General features: G+C 41.8%; 1 protein-coding gene across 5 annotated transcripts in view; it reads left to right on the plus strand.

Annotated features, from left to right (window-relative positions):
* CYFIP2 (cytoplasmic FMR1 interacting protein 2) overlaps positions 1-18,801 on the plus strand; it is a 69,411-nt gene that overhangs the window by 13,287 nt on the left and 37,323 nt on the right. For 3 of the 5 annotated variants that reach the window (XM_033140362.1, XM_033140366.1, XM_033140364.1), the window contains exons 2-10: positions 3,027-3,167; positions 4,561-4,650; positions 4,779-4,856; positions 6,771-6,872; positions 8,780-8,961; positions 9,222-9,318; positions 12,184-12,312; positions 12,956-13,060; positions 16,771-16,862. In XM_033140362.1, coding sequence (XP_032996253.1) covers positions 3,051-3,167; positions 4,561-4,650; positions 4,779-4,856; positions 6,771-6,872; positions 8,780-8,961; positions 9,222-9,318; positions 12,184-12,312; positions 12,956-13,060; positions 16,771-16,862 — 992 coding nt within the window. In that variant the 5' untranslated portion in view covers positions 3,027-3,050. Of the gene's footprint in view, positions 1-3,026; positions 3,168-4,560; positions 4,651-4,778; positions 4,857-6,770; positions 6,873-8,779; positions 8,962-9,221; positions 9,319-12,183; positions 12,313-12,955; positions 13,061-16,770; positions 16,863-18,801 lie in introns of those variants that run through there. The other 2 variants (XM_033140365.1, XM_033140367.1) reach the window with 2 other exon arrangements.

Consider the following 18,801-nt stretch of genomic DNA (forward strand, 5'->3'; position numbering starts at 1 on the left):
AAAGGGCTCCTGTGCTTTGAACAGCAGCCCAAGGAGCAGATATTTTGCTGGGGTAATTTTTCTTGGTAGGGAAATTAAATGGTGGGGAAAGCTTCGCCTGTTAACATTTCTGCATGCCAGATATGGCTCTTAAAATCACAGGGACCAAGCCAGGAGAAAAAAAAACCCCTGGCAATTCTAATTATGCAGAGTATGCATATATTTTGCTTCACTATTCTCATTTAAATATTTTTGTCTGTTTGGTATCCATGAACAACTGTGCTGCTTTAGAGGAGAATAGTACATCCTTTCCCCTTTCCACACTACAGCTAAACTTTCATAAGAAGCAATATTTGAGTGATAACAATACTTAGCCATGTTGTAAGCAAGGCTTTCTAGCTTCAAACCTGCCCGAGCTTCCTTTACTTTCAACAGCATTTTCACATAGAGACTCAGCCAGTGAAACTTCCGCCCTCAAAGAAAACAGCATTTCAAAACAACCAGCAGTGACAGGAGCAGCCATGCCTGCTAAACCTCTCCATGTCATGAAGCCGTTAAACTCACATGTAGTCTCCTTCATTTCATTAGCACATGCACAAAGAAATGTGTGGAGCAGAAACACAACATGAAATCCGCTATGTGGGATGGAGTTTGCCCTGAAGATATTTTGCTTTCTAAAGCGGTTTTGTAAAGATAAACTTGGGCTGCCATCCTAAGCCCACTTACCTCTACTAAATGCAATAAGACTTCTAAGTGGACACGATTAGGATTGTATTGTGGGTCATGTATATTATGCCCAGAAACCAAAGGGACTATTATAAATAGGCTGCAGACGTCATGTAACATGGAATGATCAGCAACTACAAGAAATTGGTTGTTCTTGTTTTCCAAGCTTCTCTGTGTGACCAAAACAATTAATGTTCATGTCAGAAAGAGATGCTCTTGTTCACATGCAACTTTCCAATTTGGAGACCAATGGCCACTTTCTGAGGCACTCCAGCCCTCTTCTCCAGCTGCTGAACACTTCAAAATGCTAAGCATTATCACACACCAGGCAGGAAAACCTCAATGCCAGGTTTGCACATTTATCGGTAGGTGTGAACCAACCCTGAGATGCACAGAATAAAAATGTGACAGAATTGAACTGTGGGATATAACCTCATTTCATGCAAGACTGCAGTGAGATAAACATGAGCCATTCACTTCAGTACCTCTGAGGGAATATTATTATAATGTGTGCATTCCTCAAGAGGATTGCTACTCTGCCTACCTTTGGGCTTGCTCCCAGGGGCAACGAAATGCAAGCTCTCTGGTTCTATGAATGTGTCAGGAGTTTCAGTTCAGCTCCTTCAAAATGAGAATAGTTGGTGTGACCCATATTTATTCCTTCTGGAAACCCTTTCTTGTAAATCACTGACCACAAAGCCTAGGCAGGCAGCTGCTTTGCTGTGACAGCTGTTTATCACACTTGCCATAAGGACCTTTTCAGAATTACCTCATCTGATTGTTGTGTCCATCTGTTGTCGCTTCCATACTTGATATTATAGCACACATTGAATAACAGCACCTTGACGAACACTAGTTTTCGAGGGCCTATTGATCCACAGATAAATAAAGATAAATGGATACAAGGGGAAGAAACACATTCCTCTGCTAGACATAGACACCTTTGCACATCTCTCCCCGCCCTACTCCCCATTCAGTAGACTTCAGAGAATGTAGTTTGTCCACTAAATAATCAATTAATTGTTTGATCCAATCTAAAATGTCCCATGGGAATGTAAAGATAATTCAACAGTTGTATAGTGTGCTCGGATGAATTATCAGAATTTTACAGACTCGGGAATAATAATTCGTTTTTTCAGTAATGTGGGCCTCTGTGTTATATTGACAGAGGCCAAACTTAATTGATAAAACCCCATAAACAGAAGTAGAAGACGCATTTATTTTATTGAGCAATAATGCCAGTGTATCTGCTACACTGTTCTCTCAAGTTTGTGTTTCCTTTGCAGATATAACCACACTTTCCCACCACTCTGCAGGTGCTTGTGCAAATGCTGTAGACATTTGTTGCTTGTTTCCTTTTCCTGATGTGAAAAATAACAAAGTACACAGAATATTAAAAGAAGCACATGATCAGTCCAATTGAATTAACTGGATAAGTAGAAACTATTGAAAGTTGCTGCAAAATAACGGAAATGTTTTCTTGGGTGTCACTTGTGAAAGCGTTATCATTTAGGACTTCTCTTCTGACAAATGGGGTTGAGTGCCTATCAGTTTGGAAGTGAAATGGTGCCATACAAAAATAAGGGAGTGGTTATTCCATACTCAGGGGACTCCATAGGTACATGAAATTATAAAGTTTGTGCATTTAAAAAAAAAAAACAGAGCAGAGTTCCCAGGGTGTTACTCAGGACTGTTTGTGTATGGAAATAGTTTAAGACAGTGAGGCAATGCTTCTTAAAGCAGTATGCTGTTGGCCCGTATTATGGTAACCACATTACAAGGTTACTATTGCACAAATGACATGCAGAAGGTCGTCACAAAATCTTTGGTACTGGAATGCTACAAATTATCCTTGTACCTCTCATCTGTGTCTCTCTTATCTTTCTCAGGACAAAAACATTTATCTACCTTCCCACCTTATGATTGTGGTGTAGCCTTGTCTAAACTGCTGGTGTATGTAAATCAAATCCAGTCAACGTGGTTTTCCTAATGATCTCAACGATCCACATGTGACCTACCAGCAGGCTATCTTAATGCTATGTTAAGGCGGTTTCCTTTTGGAAACGCAGCCGTGCAGCTTTGTCCTATGCAGGTTTACTCAGCAGTATATGATGTGTTGTTGGCCTGGTGAACATTGGGGCTAAGTGTGTACAGCCCAGTCTGCATTCTAATCCATAATTACATCTTGTTTAATTCCCACTGGTTTTAATGGGATGTGTGTTTGCATGTTGGCCTGTTGTCTAATTTGATTCCATTTATTCTGAATCCCTAAGTTTTCTGGCACTGGTTCTCTAACATAATTTTGTTTTCCTTGGGTTTAGTTGTGAGTCTGAAAGCTCGGAGCCATGACGACTCACGTAACACTAGAGGATGCTCTGTCCAATGTGGACCTGCTGGAGGAGCTGCCATTACCTGATCAGCAGCCATGCATCGAGCCACCTCCATCGTCTATCATGTACCAGGTAAACAGCAGGTCTTCAAATATTTTATTATAGGGCCTGCATGCTTTTGCCATTCATTTCTGCAGTTCATGGTATTATGAAGTCAAGCAGAAAACATTGTTGTTGGGGAAATATGTAATACAGTAAGCAACAAAGGATGACTGGAAAGGTTGTAAGGTTTCTAGCTGGGGCAATCAGAATAAGGTCCAATATTTGATTGCTGATTCATGACCCTAAACTTTGTTTTATATAATCTACTTTTTATTTTGTTCTGTGTACATCCCATTGTTCTTTTGTTGCTATGACCGATGGCTGACGCAAATAAAGTTTCATTCATTCAAGCAACAGGTTGAGAAGAAAGCATGGGATAAGGCATGTGAAAAAGATCACAGCAACAACAGAACGCTAACCATGATTATGGGCTGGTCCTTAGTTTCCATTTATGTATTGTATATTTATATAGCACATAGAAACTATTGGCTATGTTAATACATATTGTTAAACCAGGTATCCCAGCCTTGAGTTCCCAGATGTGGGAATTGTAGCCCAACAACATCTAGAGATCCATGATAGGAGACGGCAGGTAAACCAGGGTTTAGTGTGAAGTGCAGAAGCTGGAATTAACCTGAGGGAGCTTCAGGGTTGTACACTTCCCTGATTCGATTCCCTATCCCTAGTTTCACATGATATGTGAATATGGCCACTGACTCATTCTGGAAGTACCATTCATAGGTTCAGGGGGGAAATAGGCTGTAGTGAAGTATTTTGCAAACATGCAAAGTAGCATATCCACTGCTCACATCTGTTACCAGGTTCGACCCCTCATAGATAGATAGATAGATAGATAGATAGATAGATAGATAGATAGATTTTATTTATACACACACACACACACTATATATATATATATATATATATATATATATATATATATATATATATATATATAGTCCCTCTCTCGTATTGCATGCTTTCTGTGGGGAAAGTTTGACTCACCCTGACCCTGGTGAAAGCACAGGTACCTTTTCTTGTATAACAGTTTCCTTCCTGAGATTGATTGACTATCTTTCAAACAGGGCTGTGATCCCTTTGCTTCCCTTTCCATGCTGTATTGTGGAAACATGTATTGGTTATAGGTGTGCATTCTAAGCACAATAATGATCAAATAAGCATGAATTCACTCATCCAGATTGTTGGCTACTGCCTTGTGAACGACCACACCATATGGTTTATTAAAACCTGCTACTATGGCTTCCCTTGTTGACTAATTACATGAGGTGATAAAAGACAACGACACTGTAGTGACTGCATAATAAATCTATATGTTCCAGCTATCAAATAAGTGTCACTCTGTGTGAGAGAGCTTGCTCTAACTGCGAGCGGCATTAACCCTTGCTTCTTGATTTGCTCTCAGGCCAACTTTGACACCAATTTTGAAGACAGAAATGCCTTTGTAACTGGCATTGCCAGGTATATTGAACAAGCTACAGTGCACTCAAGCATGGTAAGTGCCATAGATTATACACAGCTACCTACACTAAAGGGGACTCAGTGTGCACTTGGTTGAAGTGTAATTGGTTTTCTGTGTTAACCAGCACTGCCATTCTGCCAAAATGTGTGTCTGTCTTCCAGAATGAAATGCTGGAGGAAGGACATGAATATGCAGTGATGCTTTACACCTGGAGAAGCTGTTCCAGGGCCATTCCCCAGGTAAGATGTACAGTTGGACTCAAGCCCAGCCCACTCAGACAGAAATTACAGTCCAAGGGGAACAAGGGATGGAAATATATAGAAGAATTGCAGAGAACCTGGGCTAAGGTATTGGCATAGGGGCTCTGATTTGGGTCTTGGTGAGGATAATACACATTTTCCATCTTCTCACTATCAAAATGTTCATGAAGCAATGCTGAGGTTCTGAGTTTGTGTGATCAGGGTGGGGTGGCTTTAAGAGGGGATTAGACAAATCCATGGATGATAAGGCTATCAGTATCTACTAGCTATAATGGCTATGCTCTTCTTCCATGGTTGGAGGCAGTATACTTCTGAATATCAGTTGCTGAAAACCACAGGAGGGGAGAGAGATGTTGTGCTTAGGTCCTGCTTGCATTTAGTTGGCCACTGTGAGAACGAGATGCTGGACTAGTTGGGCCATTGGCCAGATCCAACAGACGCTTCTTATGTTCTTATGAGCCTTTGTTACTGAGTCAGGAGCTTGTCTTCTGGGGATCCAAATTTTCTCCCAATGTGTTTGTTAAGATGTCCATATTAAACACAGATCAGCAATGTCATTCCTATTTCATCAGCGTAAGCTTCCAAATGCCATACAGGTCACAGAGAATAGCATTGCACTAAGCACTGTTAAGGCCTCCTCTGGGCTATTGTGATTAACTTATAAATACCATTTCCAGTGTGAATTCAGTATGATACCAGATTGCTCTATATGCAGCCTGGGAAATATTCTAATTCAGCAAGCAGTGCTGGTATTGGTGCCATTATGGACTCCAAGCTGGATCAATATGCAGTTCTCCTAAGGGTTATCCTTTTCTGTTTGACTAATGCATCCCCATCCCTTTAGCCTTTATAAATCCCAGCTGAATATTTCCTTGTTTCACATGAATTTTTGATCACATGCTCTAGTTTCTTGCTTTGATCGCTGAAGCATATTGCAGGCGTATTTATGCAAACCAGGTTAAAAGACCACCAGGTCATACTGAAGGGAATGACTCTTAGGAGAGAAAGAAAAAAAATTGTGCACAAATTCTTGAGAGCCTGATGTATCCACTTCTGTTGTTCTGACTAACTGGCATGCAGTGAATGCTACACTTCAGTTAACTTCACAGAGGCTTCATGTGTATTTATTCAATGTGTTTCTAGTTCACCTTTTAGGTCACAAGCACTCACAAGACTGCTTATATTTAGGGCACCATCAATAAAGCTTGATGGAATAAATAAGAAGTCTTTTGGTGCCACTTGAAGGCCACAAGAGAGGGAGCCAACCAGAGTTCTGGGGAGAGGGAATTGCAGAAGTTTGTGGAGCCATCACTGAAAAGGCTCCTTCCCTAGTACCTGCCAACACGATTGACTTTAGTGTCAGGCCAGAGAACAGGGCCTTTGAAGCCAATAATTGGGCTCTGGCAGGTTCATATGGGTATACAGGTAGGCTGTCCTGCTACATAGTGCACCAGAAGATCTCTTTCTTCAGCTAGTCATTTAATATATGCAAACAAGTATAGATTTTTTTGGTAATCTGGTCTTATTGAATGTGGAAGTTTTTTTTTTCTAAAGGAAAATAATTAAGAAGCAGTGTTTTTTATTTAAAATGTTTTGGAAGATAAATAAGATTTGATTTGATTAAAAAACCAAAAACTTTGGGGGGGGAGTAAGGGGTGAAAATGCAAATACAATATTATGATGTGTTCCCATATGCAAATAGAAACAAAGTGTTAAGCAAAGATAAAGCATGTGCCAAATATCATTTTTGATACATATTACTATTTAGAAAATGCTCGCGAAATTATCTGGCTTGGTGACCCTCATCACAGATCTCTGTCACACTGCTGCCAAAGTAAAAAACAGAACATTTGTCCATTAGGATAACTAATGAAAATAGATGTTGTCCTTCAGGTAAAGTGCAATGAACAGCCAAATCGGGTTGAGATTTATGAAAAGACTGTGGAAGTCTTGGAGCCAGAAGTTACAAAGCTCATGAAGTTCATGTATTTTCAGGTAGGTTTTGGGGGAGCTTCAAAATTCCTATGATTCAATATTATCTCCTTTGCTCATCAGCATGGTCAGTTCTGATGTTGCAGAGTAAAGCTGAAAATGCTTCTAGGAATGTGCCTTAGTTCACCTTATCTCATTGCGGGGAGGTGGGAGAGTAGTGCGCCTGCATTAAATTTGGCGCATTTGCCAAAAATGTAACATTCTTTTCATTCACATAGCTGACCTATTTTAAGTTCTTAGTTGACCTGATTCAACTTGGTAGTAGAACAAACACATTGGGTGGGATTCAACTAATGAGTCCTGCCAGCAGAAGTCCTTGCACAGGGCTGGGGAAGGGGGGATCATTCCATCTGGCAAGCCCAAACACTTGCCTTGACAGAATGATCACCTTAGTGCAGCATTGAATTCCTTCCATACTATTTTCAAAACTTGTCTGTGCCTTCCCCATAACTGATGTGGGCAAAGTTTTAGTCTCTCAAATTCAGTTTGGGTCTTTACTTGTGACATAAAACATAGTCCAAACTAACAAGCCATAGAATATGATCTCAGATGGTGACAACCTTTTCAAACAGAGGTTTTTCCTCTTGAACGTAGCTAAGCTGTATGTAACAGTATAAAGAACAGCAGCCATATCAATGGTCTGCCCAAAGTACCTAAACACTTTTCTGAGGGACACTAAATAGAATAGCAATGTTGGGGTCAGGTCTGAGAACCATTTTCTGCTTCAGGTATGCAACAAATGTGGGTTTGTTTTCTTTCTTGTAAGATTATCTGTCAGCATTTTTGAAAATGTGTTTTGAGATCTGCAGTTTCTACCTGAAAAGCTACAGGACACAAGCAGAAGAGAACATTAACATTTCATTTTCACATTTTATTCATCTCAGCAGGTAAAACTGCCCTGCTGCTTGCTGAGTTGATATTTATTTATTTCAGACTATCTATCACCTCTATCTATCTATCTATCTATCTACGGTATCTATATCTATCTATCTATCATCTATCAACTAACTAACTAACTAACTAACTACATACAGGGGCGTAGCAAGGTAAATTGGTACCCGGGGGCAAAAAAAAAAAATTGTGTCCCCCCCCCCCGAGGCATGGGAAGGTCAGGTGGTACCCGGTGCGGAAAATTTATTGTCAACCCCCCCCCCATTGATCCCCCCTGCAAAAATGGTTTTAAGTTATTTCATATTTTCTTACAAAGGAAGAATAAGAAATAATAATAAAAAACCTTTTATTTATATCCCACCCTCCCCGGCCAAAGTCAGGCTCAGGGTGGCTAACATCAGATACATAACAGTGGTATAAAATCAAACAATAATTAAATTACCTCCTAAAAACATCTCAAAATCAAATTAAAGTCTAATTAGATGGCTTTCCACAGGGTTAGGGTTGGGAACAGTAAGTGTTCTCTGAACTTAAATTTCAGCCTTCATGACATAGGAAAACAGCCAAGTGAACAGCTACTTTGGTGGAGGAGGGTCAAGATATTAACCAATATGCATGAAATTTCATATATAGCTATATAATCCCTAGTATAGTAAGATAAGACCTTCGGAGCAGGCATTAAAAAAATAATTCAAAAAAAAATGTTTCTTGATCATTTGTCACCCCCTCCATTATGGAACACGGAGTGGCCCACCCCCCCTTGCTACGTCCCTGACTACATACTATTCAACCACTTTTGCTGCTTGAATTTACCTGGTCAAGAAAGCTGAAAGGTCAGTATTTGGAACAATGATTTCAACTGCTGGGTGGAAACATGGTAATGATGAGGCTGAAAAAGGGAAAGAACAGGCGATGGGATCCTGATCCTAGTCAGAACAAGACTATTCTCAGCAACTATTTGCTCAAGGCCTTCCCATTTCACCCCACCTCTGAATTACCTATTTGTTGCTGTTTTGCAGAGAAAGGCCATTGAGCGATTCTGCAGCGAGGTAAAACGTTTGTGTCATGCAGAGAGAAGGAAAGACTTTGTTTCTGAAGCGTATCTATTGACACTGGGAAAGTTTATCAACATGTTTGCTGTCCTGGATGAATTGAAAAATATGAAGTGCAGTGTCAAAAACGACCACTCTGCCTACAAAAGGTGAGATTGGTGAATGCCAGTGCATTTTTAGTGTTGCTGTTCTGAGAGGGTGAATTGTTGGAACCTTTGGAATTAGGCCTTGTGTTATTACAGCAGTCTATGAGAAATATTTAGCAGTAGAAATCAATTTTTAGGGAAGCAAAGATAATGAAACGTAATGCTTCTCTAAACCTAATGGTAAAAGCTCTTTTTACAGTCCTGTATTACATAGCCACAAACTAGCATACCCTGGTCAAGGTAGGATTTCTGTTGTCTTTCAGAGCAGCCCAGTTTTTGAGGAAAATGGCTGACCCCCAGTCTATTCAGGAATCACAGAACCTTTCCATGTTCCTAGCAAATCATAACAGGATCACACAGGTATGGTAGTTTTCTATTGATTTTTTTCTCTCCTGTCTTGTGTTCAATGAAGTTACTGTTGTTTTGCTTTTTCTGTGTGGTATAAAGCTTTAATTCCTGTTTTTAAGTCATAGACTGACCTCTTGAACATGAGATAGAATTATTTAAATAATTAAAGTTAGTAATTTGTTGTTGTTGTTCAGTCGTTCAGTCGTGTCCGACTCTTCGTGACCCCATGGACCAGAGCACGCCAGGCACGCCTATCCTTCACTGCCTCCCGCAGTTTGGCCAAACTCATGTTAGTAGCTTCGAGAATACTGTCCAACCATCTCATCCTTTGTCGTCCCCTTCTCCTTGTGCCCTCCATCTTTCCCAACATCAGGGTCTTTTCCAGGGAGTCTTCTCTTCTCATGAGGTGGCCAAAGTACTGGAGCCTCAACTTCAGGATCTGTCCTTCTAGTGAGCACTCAGGGCCGATTTCCTTGAGAATGGATATGTTTGATCTTCTTGCAGTCCATGGGACTCTCAAGAGTCTCCTCCAGCACCATAATTCAAAAGCATCAATTCTTCGGCGGTTAGTAATTTAGTAAAGTTCAATAATTGACCTCTGGGGCCTTTGGTCTAGGATTGTTGTCAGATTGTTGTCACCCCATTACACATGTTATCCTTGCAACAATCTGTGAGGTAGGTTAGGTGGAGAAAGATTGACTGGCCCAAGGTGCCCCGGTGAGTAGAGATTTGAACTTGGGTTTCTCCAATCCTTGTCCCAATGCTTCTCAACTGGTATCCTCCAGGTGTTTTGGGCTACAATTCCCACCATTCTTGACTTTTGGCTATACTAGCTATGGTTAATAGGAGTTTAGTACACACAATACACACACACACACACACACACCTATATTGAAGGCACCAGGTTGGAGAAGGCTGCCCTAACCATTGCACCACACTTCCTTTGTACCTACATTTGTTATCTGGAAAGGCCATAACCAATACTTTTTTTAAAAAACAAAAATTTATTGATTTTCCACAATATAAAGAACAAAAACAACAGAAAAACACAAATAATAACAATAACAATAGCAACAAAACAAATACTAAAATAACATCAACAAAATAAAAAGAAAACAAATACATACCTTACACACCTAGACACTCCAACTATCAATTGTAATCTCGTTCCAAATCTTAATTAAAGGGGGACTTCCCCCATTCTCTCTCCTGCGTTCACTTCTAGATTTACATTAGTAACTTATCTCATTATTTTAAACAATACATTCACCATCATTCTTCTTCTTTCTCTCAACCTTATATACCTTTTGAATTCTAAATAAAAACAAATACCACCTCATATTGCAAATCATAATTTGTTATAACCTTTTCCTTTCTTAGTTCCATAAAGCTGCTGCTTTATTACTTCAAAATCATACCATAACATATTAAACCAATATTATATCATAAAAACCAAAGTATTTCTTCTCTATTCCAAATCCATTTTCGCTCTATACCGTCGGGGTACCGTGATGAGCCTTCCTAGCAATCACATACCTTTTTTTTCACCCTACCCCTCTTCTCGCCATCTTCTCTCCTTCCATCACAATTATCCACCAGGCCTCCCAACAACATTTTCCCATACCATTGTTCAGATTGTCCCCTTTTTCTTGGTGCCAAAAAACCAGAGCATTGTCCCAAAGTACCTTTAATAGTCTCTTCAAAGAAAGTTGTACTTCACCACCCAGCATCTCCAGTTCAATCTTCAAATCCAATTGTATTTGTAATTTCCAAAAATGTTGTTCCAGTATTTCTGGGCTCTAACCCCAGAAAACGTTTGTAGCGTCCCAATGTCCTTCCCTGGACCTCTCACGTCGACAGGGAAGTTCTTCTTCTTCTTGGAGTTGCATCTCTACTTCAGAGACTAAACTTCGCTTTTCTGTTGTTTGTTTAAATTCTCTGAGTTCTTTGGCAAAATCCTTAAAATCAGATCTAATCTCGGTAACCTTCTGTTGCAAAAGTCCTAGTTCCAAAAGTATTTTCCTTTGTCCAGGAGTCATTGCTAAGTCCGGAGACATCGTGGAAACGAAACCAAAAGGGCAGGCAGGAAATAACAAGAATCAGTACTTTTCCATCTTCCAATCTCAAATTACAGCCACCATTTCCCCCTGGTCAGAGTGCAAAAAATTCTTCATCCTGTAATCCACAGTCAGCAGAAATACCTCAAAATTCTTAATTCTCCCCCTAACCGGGGTTTCTTTGCAAGCCAACCAAATCCAGAAAAAAAAACTTTGTAGCAACCAAAAGTAGCAACAGCCACAGTCAATGTTACTATTCTTCTGTCAAACAGGGGAGAAAACGGACTTCCTCTTTAGAGTTTCTCCCCTAAAGCCAAATTAACAGATTTGTAATCCAATTAAGCCCCATACTTATAGTTTACGGGTTTCTTCTTACTTTAAAGCCAATTGAGGAAGAACGGGAGCGCTCAAAAGCCAGCGGCGGCCGCCGCTTGGTTTTCCCGGATGGGGACGGTCTCCACAGCCCCGCGCCGTTGCCCATTCACTCGAACCCCCCTTTTACAAGGGAGGCTCGAGAATGGGGCGACGCAAAGGGGCCCGCTGGAGAGCCCAGTCCACGGGACGCCCCTCCCGCGGCTTACCGGAGCCCGCAGTGCGGTTGCGGGTCTCCCGGCCCCCAGGAAAACCGGAGCTGTCTCAGAACGAAGACAGCTCCCTGCCGCCGGCCATCACGCCCTCACCAGAAGTCCCATAACCAATACTTATTGGCTCTGTACACTGAAGTAATTAAATCAAGTTTCACAGTCCTGAAACATTTTTATTTTTGTCCTTTTGTTTGTAATTACTGAGGGTCTTGTGGGTTGCTATGTTTTTTTTTAAGTGCCTGCATCAGCAGCTAGAAGTCATTCCAGGTTATGAGGAGTTGTTGGCTGATATTGTGAACATCTGTGTGGATTACTACGAAAACAAGATGTACTTGACGCCCAGTGAGAAGCATATGCTCCTAAAGGTAACGTCACAACCTCTCTCCAAAGATGGGGTAAGGTAAAGGGACCCCTGACCATTAGGTCCAGTCATGTCGGACTCTGGGGTTGCGGCGCTCATCTCACGTTACTGGCCAAGGGAGCCGGCGTACAGCTTCCGGGTCATGTGGCCAGCATGACCAAGCCGCTTCTGGTGAACCAGAGTAGCACACAGAAACGCCGTTTACCTTCCCGCCGCAGCAGTACCTATTTATCTACTTGCACTTTGACGTGCTTTCGAACTGCTAGGTTGGCAAGAGCAGGGACTGAGCAATGGGAACTCACCCTGTCGTGGGGATTCAAAGCGCCAACCTTCTGATCAGCAAGCCCTAGGCTCTGTGGTTTAACCCACAGTGCCACCCGCGTCCCTTTAAGGGTTGGGTTATCTGTCTCTTAATCTTTCCCTCTCTCATTGTGATCCCCGTTCTAAAAATAAATGTGTCAGGCTTAAGTTTCACCTCTTCATGAATCACAATTCATTATGATTATTAATGAATTTCAGAAGAAATAAAATTGGAATTGATAAGCCGTAAACATTCCTAGCTGTGGTGTTGGATTAGCTTATAACTTTCCTGAAAATATCACTGTTCTTCCCACCAGACCTCTATGCTTATATCATTTTTCTGCTAGGTGATGGGCTTTGGTCTCTATCTCATGGACGGAAATGTCAGTAACATTTACAAACTAGATGCCAAGAAGAGAATCAACCTCAGTAAAATTGACAAGTTTTTCAAGGTCAGTGTCTGGCATTGCATTGGTTTAGGATTGTCTCCAAAGGAATCTGTGGTCATGCTGCTTGGGATATTTGTGTAAGGGCAAAGCAAGCATAATTTGTGACAGATTGAGATGCTGGAATGCAATTGCATTGGAAATCCTCAATGTCTGACATTACAGTAAGCTGAACAGCTGAGTGTTTGTTTGATGCCATGTTTGTGATACTGGATAACACTTGCTAAAGTTGCAGTTTCAACCTGCTTCTTGGTGTGCGACCCTTTCCCATTTCCATCACTTTTCTTTGAGGAATATGATCATGGTGCTGCTAACTGTCCATATTTGCAGCATTTCTGAGTCATTGTACACATGTTCCATTTTTACAGCATGGCTACGGACTTCATCTTGGGTAGGGCAATCTGTTCCTATGTTATGCAACTGGTAGACTCCACTTACACCCAGATATTGTGCCCACAGCGTATAAGCTTTGAGCTGACATAGTGATAATCCATTCCCATCCCTGTTGAAAATCCTGAATTCTGTGTTATCAACAATGCTTTCATTACCATGAATGGTGAATTTAAGTGCCTTGGAATTATATAGCTACATAGGTAGGCAGGCGGGAGGTGCTGGAGTCAGTATTGTACAATTGTAAATTAAGCCTTCCAAATGTGTTGAATATTTTAACACCATGCAAATATCCATGCTCAAAAAATTGTAACAAAAACTACAGGTGCATAATAGTTGGAAGGGGGCAGCAGGCTAGATAATGTGCCCATCAAGCCCTGGCTTCCCACCAGTGTCAACCAATGCAATGTAGATCATAAAATGTGTCGCAAGCAGAAGGCATGTACACTGTGGAGAGGAGCCAAAGAACAGTTCTTCAGATAACCCTGCCCTCTTCAGTAACCAAGACACCAATATCCGTTTTTTGAAAAATGCCAGTGGTGCCTTACTGCTTTTAGAATGGCTTTATTGGGGTGGACATTTGACAAAGTTCCACTTGCTCTGCCAGTGTGGAGAGAAATAAAATGGCAGACTCAATGGGGAAGAACAAGGTAGCAGGTTGAGGTGCTCCTTGGAAAATGAACGTTTCGTTGAGATTCTGCCTCTCCTCAATGTTGTCACATGTAATATGTTCTCAAACATAGCAACAAAATTTGGCAGGCAGCATATATTAAACAAGTTCACAATTTAATTGTTATCTGTATTACTGGCATCCCATGAGTGGACCCAATGGCCACTTGTAAACTTTGTCAACCAAGTTTTGGAATTCTGAAATCTGCTTCATGTGTTGTATAAAAAATGAGTTCTCATGGCTGATGTCTATATTGTGAGGGTAATGAATGTGTGTAGGGGAGTCACTTGACTGAAAACATGTGGCAAAAATGTGTCCAAGAACCTCAGCCCGTCATGATTTATGTTTTCCATGTGTTTCCAGGGTTAACATGTTTCCTCCAATCTTGTAGTGGTTACAACAGAGATGCACAGGGAACAAAGGAAAACTTAACTTTTTCAAAATAAATTTCAGCATAAAGGAATTTCACTCCTAGTAGCTGCAGCATGGAGGGTCTTGCAACTTTAGGTAATGTTAGAATGAAGTGCAGTGATTCCAAATAGCCAAACCTTGTTTGAAAACTTGTGCTGTTCATTCTTTGGGATGGAGTTTGCAGACCGTTTTCCCTCCCAACAGTGCCTTTGGAGTGACCTTACATCATGATGTGGTGCTGTTACAACTAAGGCATTGGCGTGGGGGGGGGGGGTGACCTGACAGGCCAACTGTCTGTTGACAACAGCTGCTGCACACCACCAGTTGTGACAGAAAAAATAACTTTCTTGTCAAGGCTAGTCGATTCCTCTTCACATTACCACACAAACGTCTCTTGGTCTTTTATAATTTTTATTAAGAATTCACAAACAGTATTAATAAATAGTTCTTAACTTCAACTATCACTCCACAGAGTCATTCAGTTCAGATACCTTCTGAGCTCTGCTTCTCCCCTGACCAGCAACTCTCAAAAGGCTTTTCCCGCTCTTTTTCTAACCTCCTAGTGAGGACTGGCTTGTACCTCCCCCCCCTCCCCCGAGTTGGAGTCATAACTTAACCCTTGCCTCTGTGAACATTCTAACTCTCTTTCTAACTCTACCCTGACATTTCTGTTAAAGAAATGTTTTATTTTAAAAATGTGTTTTGGGCCCCATTGTTGCCTTTGAAAACCTATCCAGTTTTCACTGCCTGCTCCAAAATAACTTGGTTTTCTCTTCCCTTTTTACCCACCCCCATTCCATCCCAATTCACCCCAGAGATTATCAGCAAGGGCTTTGGAAATGTACTATTTATTCATAGCCACACACTATTCCTGTGATGAAGGCAAACTAGGATTGTCAACTTTTAAACCTCTGGTGCCCCCCCACCCTATATCTGTCCCTTTAACAGCAGCTTGACCTGTACCACTGACAGATACATTCACCAGCTTGTGAGCTCTGCTTGCTGTTGCTAGCTAATTAAGAAAACTGTGTTCCACTATGAAGTGTAACTTAAGAACTGCAGTTCATTTTAGCTTAATTGCATCCCTTTGGCTGCACACCATCTGTTGCTCTTCAGATGTGACAATATTACTCTTCATTTACCAGCTGAACGATGTAACCTGATCTGTTTGTGATAGTAGCTTCTGTTTATCAACATAGCCTCACTCCCACCAGCAGGGTCCACTGCCAAGGACCCTGAGTAGTGAAGGGAGTGAATTTTTTTCATTTAAGATACTTGTAAGCTTTTTGACCTTGCCATCCTTTGAAGCTGTGGGCTGGTTCCAAAATGAATTCCAGAGCTCCCTCTCACACACATATGGGTGAGATCTACATGTTGTTACTGGTTTGCATGTTATATTTCTCCCAGGCGTGAAAATGACAGAGTGACTCCTGTATCCAACAAAGGATAAAACAGAAACCAGTTTCTGATGCAGTGTTTCAGAAATGAGATGCACCAAAAATCTACAGCCATCACTCTTGAAATTTAAACCCACTGAATTCCTGTCCATGTTTTAAAACAGTTAGCATAAACCAAGCTTTGTACCACCTTGGAAGAAGAGAGAAGAAATTGCAAACAAAATATTAGGGGAGAAATGTATCTCAGACTATGGTTGTCACCATCACAGGAAGAACAACAGAAAGTACTGGGTTAAAGAGACACTTCCTGTTAAAAGGGTCAAGGCATGATGATACTCTTTCTCTTGTAGAACATAGCTGCTACCCTACTATGTTTTTTTTTTTTTTTTGCTGTGTCTGTTTGGGCAAAGCATCTCAAGGCTGAATTTTCATATTGATTTTTTGATGAGTAGTTTTATTCGTTGTCAGCTGTCATATGCTCCCATTTAGTGAGTTCCGAATATTTACTGGGGTACTGAATGCTCCCCAGGATAAAGTAACATCTCACCACATAGGTGACATCTTCAGAAGAAATGATCACCACACAAAAATGATCGTCAAGAGTCACATCATGGTGATTTTACTGTGTGAATCTGGTTTGAGTCATTGAAACAACTCATGTATGCAATTCATTACTCAATAAGGCTCTTTGCTCATCCAAAAGTTATTGGGAAGACTGTTCCAGAACTTTATTCATCTCTGGCGGTTAAGTACCGGTACCCCTTTCTCCCCCAATCTCTTGTATTGCTCTCTCAGACCCAAGGGAGCCTCTCTGCCTTATTTAAACCATCTTTTGTTTTTTCTTCCAGCAGCTGCAGGTGGTTCCTTTATTCGGCGATATGCAGATAGAGCTGGCCAGATACATTAAGACCAGTGCTCACTATGAGGAGAACAAATCCAAGTGAGTGCCTGCCATAATGTCTCTTGGCTTTGGTATGTCCTGGTCAAGAGAGGAAGTTGCCAGACACTTGCAACTCTCCTGCTCTCATGTGTGAGGTCTGTGCATGGATGCCTGCAAGTGTGTGTGTGTGTGTGTGTGTGTGTGTGTCCGTATGTCCATGTGATTGTGTTACTGAGTGTGACTCTGTAGTAGTGAGTTCTTTGAGGCCAGATGTGTGTGGGTTCATCATTCCTCATCCTTTCCTTGCTGTACCTTGGGCGAAAACCCCAATCTTGTGCAGAATTAAAGGTAAAGGTAAAGGGACCCCTGACCATTAGGTCCAGTCGTGTCCGACTCTGGGGTTGCGGCGCTCATCTCGCTCTATAGGCCAATGGAGCCGGCGTTTGTCCACAGACAGCTTCCGGGTCATGTGGCCAGCATGACAAAGCCGCTTCTGGCGAACCAGAGCAGCGCACGGAAACGCCGTTTACCTTCCCACCGGAGCGGTCCCTATTTATCTACTTGCACTTTGACGTGCTTTCGAACTGCTAGGTGGGCAGGAGCTGGGACCGAGCAACGGGAGCTCACCCCGTTGCAGGGATTCGAACCGCCAACCTTCTGATCGGCAAGCCCTAGACTCTGTGGTTTAACCCACAGCGCCACCTGGGTCCCTTGTGCAGAATTAGGTGTACCTAAACCCATTAAATTAGGTGTACCTAAACCTATTGAGGGGGGCGTGGGTGGCGCTGTGCGTTAAACCACAGAGCCTAGAGCTTGTTGATCAGAAGGTCGGTGGTTCGAATCCCTGCGACGCGGTGACCCCCCATTGCTGTGTCCCAGTTCCTGCCCACCTAGCAGTTCAAAAGCATGTCAAAGTGCAAGTAGATAAATAGATACCGCTTCAGCGGGAAGGTAAACGGCATTTCCGTGCACTGCTCTGGTTCACCAGAAGCGGCTTAGTCATGCTGGCCACATGAACCAGAAGCTGTACGCCGGCTCCCTTGGCCAGTAATGCGAGATAAGCGCTGCAACTCCAGAGTCGGACACAACTGGACCTAATGGTCAGAGGTCTCTTTACCTTTACCTTAAACCCATTGAAATAAATTGTTTGGTTATAGTCGAAGCTATTCTCTGTTCCAGCAAATAGAGTTCTTGCCTTGGAACCTTAGTTATCTTTCTCTGTTCTGTCCCTATTTTGACTGACCCAAGGCTGTGCCCCTTTAACAGAACAACCAAGGAGCAGTTTTTGGACTCAATAAACTCTCACTCTTATTAGAGCAACATCTGTATTCCCTGATAGTTCCCCCACATCTTGCAGATTTTGTCACTGACTACTTGCCTAGAGTTATCTGCTGCCTGCTAGCTAGTGCTTCCTCCTTTCATCTGTTTCAGACACATGATCTCACCCACACTAGTTTCAGATGCACTGATGTGAGACAACACCCATATTGCCCCCTGCGTTCATTCCTGCCCTAGCTTTTGACTGGACCCGATCCTTACTAGCTGTGTCCCCATACCTAATCTTGCAAAGACTTTCTGGATTACCATCAGAACGCACACTAGTTAGACAGACTTGCCGGTACCCTTTATCAGTTTTCCTCATCCTGGTGCCCTCCAGGTGTTGAATTACAACTTCCATTATCCCTGACCATTTTGCTGGTGCTTATGGGATTTATAGTCCAGACCACCTGAAAGGCATCAGGTTGAGGAAGGCTGCCATACACATCTGTATCTATGCTTATCTATGTAAATGCTGTTCATAAATTGTAAGCCTGAACAGTTATATCTTGAGGATACCTGTAGGTGACTGCAGGTTTAAGTGTGCATCACATGTTGGTGGTTTGTGCTTAGAAAGGATATGAATGTATGAATGCCAGTATCTGAATGCATGCAGGTGTGTTTGCACTGATAGAGGTTCATGAGGATTGGAGCAAGTTTGATACTCATCAGTGTGTGTATA

Source organism: Lacerta agilis, chromosome 2, assembly GCF_009819535.1.
Source record: "Lacerta agilis isolate rLacAgi1 chromosome 2, rLacAgi1.pri, whole genome shotgun sequence".
Taxonomy (NCBI): Eukaryota; Metazoa; Chordata; class Lepidosauria; order Squamata; family Lacertidae; genus Lacerta; species Lacerta agilis.